At 35.6% G+C, this 9,954-nt stretch overlaps 2 protein-coding genes across 2 annotated transcripts; one reads left to right on the top strand and one right to left on the bottom strand.

Moving 5' to 3' along the window:
• Nucleotides 1–294: 294 nt before the first annotated feature.
• LOC110857876 lies at nucleotides 295–1,371 on the bottom strand. Its single transcript, XM_022106493.2, has 3 exons — nucleotides 1,196–1,371; nucleotides 1,035–1,122; nucleotides 295–970 (listed from the first exon to the last, which is right to left on the bottom strand). The coding sequence occupies exons 1-3, from the start codon at nucleotides 1,281–1,283 to the stop codon at nucleotides 427–429; spliced, it is 720 nt and encodes a 239-aa protein (XP_021962185.1). The 5' UTR covers nucleotides 1,284–1,371; the 3' UTR covers nucleotides 295–426.
• Nucleotides 1,372–7,443: 6,072 nt separating this feature from the next.
• LOC110859361 (methyltransferase-like protein 7A) lies at nucleotides 7,444–9,388 on the top strand. Its single transcript, XM_035846117.1, has 5 exons — nucleotides 7,444–7,715; nucleotides 7,910–8,124; nucleotides 8,224–8,318; nucleotides 8,401–8,559; nucleotides 8,639–9,388. Exons 1-5 carry the CDS (start codon nucleotides 7,615–7,617, stop codon nucleotides 8,861–8,863), a joined length of 795 nt encoding a protein of 264 aa, XP_035702010.1. The 5' UTR covers nucleotides 7,444–7,614; the 3' UTR covers nucleotides 8,864–9,388.
• Nucleotides 9,389–9,954: the final 566 nt, after the last annotated feature.

Genomic DNA, 9,954 nt, shown 5'->3' with positions numbered 1-9,954 from the left:
TCTGGAATAATCAACCGAAAGGAGTACTTACATATTCTTAATTTGACGAATTTAGAACAATTTTAATCCCAAAATCCCTCATAAACCACCAGACCAGTTGACCATTTGAGTCATAAACTTTAATTTGCGTTGCTTCGCGACTTAAACGCATGTATATTTATAATATCTCATTGTTAATATGTCTGTATTTAAAATTATGTAAAATGGACAATACTGAAATTTATTCAATACATAAAACCGCTATGTAATTTAAAAAAGATGCTCTTTCTCCATTCCATGCAAATGAATAGACCGTTTTTTAAATTTTGCCCTGATTCGATTTAATAGTGATTAAAGAATTCTGGAGAATTTAAAGTGTTATTGAAATTAAACATTTTCACATTACTATAAATAAATATTTTGTCAAATCAAATCCTTAACGTATAATTATTCGAGTGGTGGTGGACATGTGCCGCCGCCTCCTCCAATCAACTCCAAAAGCTCATCAATGGTATACTTTCCAATCACGACATTTCCAGCTAGTCGAATCTTCTCCGTGATGGCGGCCTTGTTGGCGGCAAATTCGGCATCGAAACAGGTCTTGAGTCCGGCAGACACTGCATCCCAGTCGACTGGACTTCCTCCGATGAGAAGGTCAGGGCCGAAGGAGAGCATAATGTCAGAGCCGAAGGAGATGTTTCTAATTTCCAAGGTTCGAATCGACAGCTTGTTGGTGATCAAGTTGGCGAAGAGGACAGCGCGGATGTTGACGTCCAATGCGCTGGCGTGAACGGTGGAGGCTCCACTGCCAGTGAAATTTCCGGATGGGATGCATCCCGAGGAGAATGGTCGAGCATCCAGGTATCCCGTGACGACAAAGTCGGTCGTGATATGGGCCGAGGGCAAGGTCAGGTGGAAGTTAAGGGTCAACGTGATGATAATGATGGTGTAATCGTACGACAATCCTGAGAGGCCAGTGGCGAGAAGATCGCTACAAAATTAATTAAAGTTATTACCAACCTTCAAAAATTTTGAGTAATTAAATATTCGTTTACCCTCTGGTGCTCCCCTGATCGATCTTCAAAATGGGGTCGAGGGTAACGTTAAGTGGACCGGCTGGGGCATTCAGGGGGTCGGCGGGGGCTATGAGAATAAAATATTTGGTTAATTTATATTTGGTGTGACTTGTATTATTTCAATAATTTGCTCAACTTACGACAAGCTGGTCCAGTTTCTAGTGTTTCTCGAAGGCTGGAGCCAACTACGGCTGTCGCCACGAGGGCTAAAATTGCTAAGACCTTCATGTTCCTTGACGAATTTGGAATTGCTGACTTCCTAGGTTAGTAATTACTTGTAGGAGGAGGGATCCCGTACTGATGCCTTGATCTGAATCGGGATTCATTTTATATGCAAATTTCCACCTCCTGTACCAAGGTGATGGCGTGATAAAACTAAAAAATCATCGGGCGACACTGTTAATCTTGTCACTCAAATTCCGCAACTTTATGTAACGAATATTTGCGCATCGGCTTCCCCTTACTATTAGTTCTGATGGCATGATGAAGTTCCAGCATGAAACGCAGTTCGCAGAATAAATAAATTAAGGACTTTTGGGAAAAAGGAGACCTTAGGTGAGGCAATTTAAATATCTGTAAACTTGAAACAGGAAGATAAATTTATGGAAACGAGTCAAACGATTAGATATAACTGCAAAGGAGAATAAAGACTTCACTTATTTTCTAAATCGAATGTACAAATTACTTAAAACCTAAGTATCTAATTATTTTTATTCCGAGCAAAACAGCGATTTCGGCTAGACATAAATATGCATGAAAACTTTTGTAACCTCCACGTATTTATGTTTAAATTAATGCTATGATCATTCTCCAGAAGATGATGGCTTCTTTCTGTGTTTGTGTTTTGTCTCACTAAAGAATTTCAGGACAAAGGTGAGAGAGTTCGGCATCATTATGCAAGGATTTGGACTTTCCAGTCATTAAATTGAGGCTGGTCATAGTAACATGAACAAATGAGATGTAATGGCATTCTGCACAAGTACAATGTGCAATTGACTTATCGGAATGACTAGAACAACATGCCAATCAGGCCACCCATTTTTTTACTTTATCTGTACAGCTACACAATGCGTGTCGGTTATACAGAATTACATATGTACATAGGTATTTAACTGACAGGTAAGGTTGATTTCAAACGTTCAAGTATTAAATGTTTTATAAATAGATTGCTTCAACTATGGACTAACTATTAGATCCAATCTTCAAGAAACATAAAGATGAATTACAAGTAGCATGTGGCTTTCTTAATAAAGTATTTTGTGCATTTTTAAATTAAAGCTACATATTCTACAAGTTTGCATATTATTATTGTATCAAAATTTACACCAAAATATTTCAGGTGATAAATAATTTGGACTGCGTGTACCTGTACATATGTACATAAATGAATTTTTAAATTACTCAATATATGTACATATGTATGTATGTAAGTAATTCAGTTGCTTAAGATGATTTGAACATCAAGTAATCATCCTACCTTTGTAATACAGCTAGCACATAGAAACTTTAAACTAAACTATCTTCCCAGTAATTTCCCTCGTTGCTTTACAACAATTTACAATCACAGCTAGACTAGACTAGTTAAATCAACAATAGATCAAACATGGTACAAAATTCTCGGTCTTACCCCCACTCCCAATCCCGCTTGTCACTACCCCTCTCCACTTTAAGAAGCATACAGATACCTCATTTCGTCACACTCATAGTCATCCCTAAATTTTTGCAATCAATAATTCATAAATTTTCATACCCTCCATCCGCTCATCTTTGACATGAATCCCATCCAACGAGGCATTTGTAGAGAAAGTCAAGCTTTCTCCTAGCGAGAAAGATGAGAATGGATCACACTCTGCATCCAAATGCCGACGCCATCGTCATTTGGATGCCACCACAACTCCATGGAATCTGCCTGTAATTTCCAGCATTCATTCTCCTACGTGGCAAATGTGGTAGGATGTACAGGGCTTTCCCAATCCCAGTACAGTACAGTTTTTTATCATAAATTGGTTTTTCCCTACACCCGACACTTATATGACTATACATGCAAACTCTGTATTTATCAAAAGATTTGCATGGGCTAATGGCTATGTAGTTAATAAATACATATACATACAAATGAATAAACAGATAAATAACCATAAGATAATAAGATAGGTAATTAAGTTCCCTTCAGCGCCAACAGTGCCCTGAACGTGCCACGTATAATTCCCTGAAAATATTTTAGGACACTTGACCTCTTAACAAAGTAGTTCCACCCAACTCGTATCCCTAGAGGGCGACACGCTTGTCTAAACTTTGCCATATATTTTCTATCCTGGTTTGACCAACCAATCCAAATATTTCCATAAACTTAGCACTTCCTCACCATGGCTGTACACGAAGGACCCCATTACCAGAATAATTGACCAAACCGTAAGGGCACAAGTACTCCAAAATACAAGAATTAACACCGTCGTGCCATCCAAGTATTTCCGCCCAGTGATTAGCATAAAATTACACGCTATACAAACTTGTCCGCATACAATATGTGCTGGAAGTAGGATATGCTCAAATATTGAATTTACATATTTATGTAATATTTCAAATTCTCTGTACACACGGGTAAGATTATTCTCACTCCGCAGGACATTTCGGGTAGAATATCCCGTCTTACTGTGTCCCATTAACTCTCTTTGAAGCACGTTAAATATGAGGAATCCATAGCTTCCAAGAATAATCCCATTGACAGATATATTCGCCCAAATGGCGAATAACATCCAAGTGTAGAATACGCCATAGGCTAGATATGGAAATATTCCAAGTTGTAACGATGTCAGCAGTGACGTCGGGTAGGCCAAGCTTTTTGGGAACATAAAGTAGTGAAGAGCGAGCCATGGTGGATAGAAAATTGCAGCTAGTGCTGTGAAGGAGCACCAAATTGACAAATATGTCGTGGGTTTATCCGAATATGGCAGCAAACGTGGTTTCCATTTAGCTAAAATAAATCAATGATCTGATTATTGAAATTCATGAAGAAATTTATGGTTTTTGTAGTTTGATATTCGCAAGCCATCTAATGAAATAAATAAAGTTGGGTCCACACTCCTGATTTCATAATCATGTGCATGTATATATACAGTATGTACATATTTAGGAAAGTAAGTTACATAGTTCTGATTAATTGTTTCAGTAAAATCTGGTGTACCCACATGCCCTCTGTAAAACCTTTATCGGATCTTTATTCACAACTTTATCCAGCAACTGGGGACCCATCCTCTTCAGCACAAGCGATACAAATTACAAATAATCCATGGGGACCAAAACAAAACAGAAAAAAATTGTTGTTTGAAAATCATTCTTTGTGAATTCCCTCACAACACAAATTTTTTGAAAATTTCCAAATTCTTTTTTTAATAAGTTGTGATGCTACGACGCGATAAGATGTTATCGGAAGTACCCCATCAAATTTCTACGAATCAAGGGCGACCTGTGAGTATGACGTATGGATCCAGCTTTATTCTTTAAACATATTTTACAAATTACCTGTGAATTCATTCCCAAACCGCAGATACGCGTTAATTACTGCAGCAGAATTTTCAGGCGTGGGTATAAAAAATAGAGAAGAATTACAATCGAACAATGCGACTATAAACACTACGGTCAGAAGGCAAATTTGTGCGAGGGATTCATGTGATGAAATATTTACTAAGCGAGGCCCCAAATAAGCGATTCGTAAATACAGGATTCCGCAGTAAGTATAGAATCGAATCTTGCTGTGATTGGTGACCCTCAACTCTCCGCGGCGTGCATCCCACACGAAGGGTGCGCCACCAAATTTTCGTGCAGCCTTTATTTGGTACGTAAAAATTATGTAGAACAATTTGTTATACATTTAGAAGAAACGAATTCTTTGGACTCAAACAACAAAATATTTTTTGCCCACAGAATGGTTTGCAATTTTGGTTTGAAATTGAAATTTATTCTACCTTGGAAAACAGGATGCTTTTTTAGAAAATACTTACATATGTATTAATCAATTATTGAAATCAATTATTATGGCGCTGGTCGTTTAGCTTTTTCAAAATAAATGTATGTAAAATGAACATGGAAAGAAAAATAATAAAAAAAATATTGAAATTATTTGAAATACATGGATAAACCGCTAATTTAAAATAATCATAGATAGTTTTAGTATATGGAATTATGCGTTGCAGACAAATAAATAGATTGAAAAAATTGATTACGACCATTAACTCGAGGAATATCAAGTAAATTGCATTTACATTGAAATTCGAATGAGATTCAGTAGCAATAGTCCTTCTACTAATATCATATATTTAGTAAAGTATACATATTATTGTTCTTTGTGCTACGATGGTACATGCTGACTGTATAGATTACTCTTAAAATCGATGAACACATGAAAGACAAAGACAATGATAGAAATGATTAGTGGAAGCAATGAGAGCCCAGCAAAGTTCTGAACGTTGCATTAGTGTGTCTCAAATACATGCATTCAGCTTTGCCTTTGATGCAAAAGTAGATTCGGCAGAGATTTTCCGAACCGGATTTGTTCTAATTGGATTATATTTATATGAGTGTCACATGCCAAGGATGAAGTTTACAAATTAGTTTTAATTTAGGCTGGGAGACGAGTTTATAAACTGGTTAGGAACTGTCCACGCAGCTACATATTTATGAATGATGCATACATAAAGTATAAGTATGTATGTACGTATCTATATATGTATGTACATCTAACTTCATTATTTGCTGTTTACAAATACTCAATTAGTCTGTATGAGGTTTAGGTTAGTAAATGAAAGTTGCTGCCAAAAAATAACCGGTGTGCTTTGTGTACTCGCAATCTTACTTAATATTGGGTCGCTTGGAAGAAAATTCTCAATGCAATGTATAAGGCACTGACTCCTGAGTAAGCACAGCACGTTATTGCACATGCATGCCATACCCGTTTGCGAGAGACAGACAGACTGGAGGGGTCTACAGTAGTGGCATTAATGACGACAGCAAAAAATAAGTAGGTACTCGTAACATACACTTGTCAATTCGTATGTAGTATTCTAAATTCTGAATTAGGCATTACGCAATTACAGATAACCATGATTATGCTTCTCGTAGTGTATAAGACAAAAAATGGCAATAAAGTGATGTATGTACTTGCCATTCATCTCTTCAATAAAAAGATACGGACTGTAGTGCACAGTAGATGCATATTTATGTATGTATGCATGTGTGTGTATGTATGTATATAGCAATTCGTATATTTAAGCACCTTGAATCCTGCCTGTGCTTAAACTTGCGGGCACTCGGCAGAAAATTGATACCGAGAGGTATATGTAACTCGACAAGTTATGGCATTATTAAGTAGCGTAATTTTAAGCATCTCTTCAGCATTTCGTGCAAGAGTGCGTATGAACGTTTCCATGACATTTTTCGACACCTATATAAAGTCCCCCTCACCTCAAAGATGCACTTTGTCTGCAACCAGTACCCCGCGGAACGCATCTACTACCTCAACAATTTGGAAGTGCATAATTTTAATATTTGAGCTGATACTAATCTAATTTTGAGACAAGTCGACATGGAATCCAATAAATACTTAATTTACGCTGGCATTACCAGTGCAATTATAGCTTTGTACTTCAACCCGAAGTTTCTAACTTCACTCAAATACAGGTAAGAAAATTTAAAAAAATATTCATACATACAGTATTTTTTATGTACACTTGAATTTGAACCATGGTCCAAGTCCAAAATAATATTTTAATATTCGGATTCTGTAAATTTTAAAGGTCATAGTCTCAAAAAGTTTTTTTCTAAACGACTTCATCAAATCGAGTTCAAATTAAACCGTAATTACATACTTGCCATCAAGGCGATATGCAGTTATTGCAAATGGGTATTATGTAATTTCTCCAAATTAGAGATTTTCAAAAATTACGAAATATTTTTTATGTATAAATAAGACCGTACGTTAGACACATATTTCGTACTTCATACTTGATAGAAAAAGCCTTCTCATAATCCCATCATGGGATTCCCATATGCCCGTGATTGTGGTTGCGTTTAGGGCCATTTGGCAGAAAAATCATACATACATACATGCATATGTAGTACGTACATGGTACATACATAGGAGCTGAAATAATGCTGGATATGTACATAAGATTTAGTGCGAATCAGAGAATAAACCTTGGTCGGGCAGGGGTATCCTGTGCCCGGGCAAGAAACATTGCTAGATAGGCGAATGCCCGATCAAGGTTTAAAGCCTGGTGCGAATTGTGGATAGTGTATGTGCTCATATGTACGAACATGTTGTAAAATCGGCATGCATTTTATCTTGTGCTACACATGTGCATAAATACATATATATGTACGTACAGTATGCAGGTAAAAGTATATAAGGACCCGACTCACTCTATAAAGTTCATATCATTTCCGTTTCAACAAAAGTCGGTTTCATGTGGACAGCTGAGGAAGCCTTAGCCGGATTTTATTCATATAAATAGTTCATTTCTATACAAAACTTGTGGCCAATTTAATCACTTTTGTCGTGAAAATGGATTTGCAAACAAAAAAGTATTTACTTTTCGCTTCTATCACGGGAACAATTGGAGTTTTGTACTTAAACCGGAGTTTTTTATATTCGCTAAGACAAAGGTACATACATACATATTTTTAAATTAAGTTAAAAATTAGAATAATTTCGTATAAAACAGAGCATTTTCCTACGTTTGGTAATTTAAATACTTATTTCCATAAAAATTTACTGAATTTAAACATGAAAAAGTATGGGTTCGTTCTCTTAAGTTTTTGTAACCTTTAATAATATAAATACTTAAATAAAATTTCAGGTTTTTGGCGAGAACTTTTCAAAAGGAGAAGAAAGGGCACGGCCACTCACACGGTCACAAGCATGGTTCTCACTCCTCATTTAACATGGATGATCTGAAGGATACCTTATTTCGTCACTTGGGTCCAATATTGGCGGAGTGCAAGGTATCCAACGTACCTGAACTTAAATCTGGACATGACGGTATTCGCATTGTGGAAATTGGAGTTGGGTCAGGTAACTTGAATTTACTGCAATTTAAAAAATTACGAAGTTAAAAAATGTAACAAAATTTAAAACGAAGAATTGAAATATTTCATTTTGTCTAATTTGTAGGAACCAATTTTAAATATTTTCCAACCAAATGTTTGTTTATTGCCGTTGATCCAAATCCATTCTTTGAAAACGATGTGAAAGAAAATCTGAGCAAGGTTGGATTTTAAAAAATATATATTTATTCTGTACAGCCATATGCTTTCAATTCTTAATTAATTCTTCATGTATCGTCCTCAGTATCCTGGAGTCAAACTGGAACGCCGTCTCATCACCGGAGTCGAAGATATGAGTGAAATTCCTGACGGTTCGGTCGATGTACTTGTCGGAACTATGGTATTTTGTCAAGTGAAGGATATCGAGAAGACGTTTAAGGAAATTTTACGAGTTCTTGTCCCAGTATGTCGAACAATGTTCTATTTTCGTATTACATTTTAAATTCATTAACATAATTTTAACAGCCTAATTTTGTGATTAGGGTGGCAAATTCTACTTCATGGATCACCTCGCCGCAGACAAAGGATCAGCTACCCACCTACTCCAACTTTTCCTGACGTACAGCGGAATAGCTCGCGTCTTCCTCAATGCCCATTTGGATCGCGACATTGGCAAAGATATCCAACACGCCGCGTTTCAAAGTGTGGATCATAAATATATTAAATCAGGGAAGACAAATATGGTGATTGGAGTGGCAGAAAAATAATAGTTTGAGATTGAAATACTTGTACTTGTATTTAGTTTTGGTTATACCAATTTATTTTGTTTGCATTCCATAGTATTTAACTTCTGGCTTTTAATCTCATTATGTGGGTGTGTATATAAATTAATTTAACTAACATATTCCTACATGCAGTTATTTTTAACGAATTTCATGCTGGTGCAGTTTTGTAAATATAATGCTAAAGAAATCGAATGATGAAGTATTACAGTTTAGAGTATATCAAATGTCACAATCTATCCAACTTTGAATTACAAAACATAATAAATGTACTCACACATCTTATATTATATTGCACATAGCTCATGTGTAAACCTATATTCGCGAGATGCATAAATTTATCTACTCAAATCTAATTATTATTTCTATGTTAGGATACAAATATATAATTTGTGTTTGAAATAATCAGGGTAACACGAAAAGCAACTTGACAAATATTTACCATGCATATACAATACTATGTTTCTCGGTTAAGATACAGATCAATACAACATTGAACGAAAAATGAAATTACAATGAAGTGGTTTTTCATGGTATAAATTAATTAAATAATTAATTATTTGATTTCTAAATAAATTTGGTTTCCACAAGGATAGAAGTAGTGTTAAAATCAAAACAAATTCCTAGTTCGGAATAAAAAAGAACTTTCCATCGTAGGCCAAAAGTGAACTTTCTTTGGTAGGCAACAGTTCGTTACCACCGTAAAAGAAAGTAGAAATTCACAGAAAAAGGCCACAGACAAATATCAGTAAAAGTTCCTATAATGTTACTAATTGCCCTAGTAGCTCAGAGGTCAGAGCACTTGACATGAATTTAAGGGAGCCTTGGTTCGATTCCCGGCTGGGTAACAATTTTTGGCATTATTCGGGATTTACGTATTTGATTTCTAAATAAATTAATTAAGTTATGATATATTTTCAATTAATGCGAAATTAAGGAGAAAAACAATAAAGTTACAAAAAGATATTCCTATTTAACAACTACGCAAATTTAATATTACCAAATTCTATAAAGTAGACTTAGCTAGGACCTTAGAGTCATGTATTTCCACAAAAAAAAATCCACTAAAACTAGGC

Source organism: Folsomia candida, unplaced genomic scaffold (assembly GCF_002217175.1).
Source record: "Folsomia candida strain VU population unplaced genomic scaffold, ASM221717v1 Fcan01_Sc001, whole genome shotgun sequence".
NCBI classification, from domain to species: Eukaryota; Metazoa; Arthropoda; class Collembola; order Entomobryomorpha; family Isotomidae; genus Folsomia; species Folsomia candida.
This window is presented reverse-complemented; position numbering and strand designations above follow the sequence as displayed.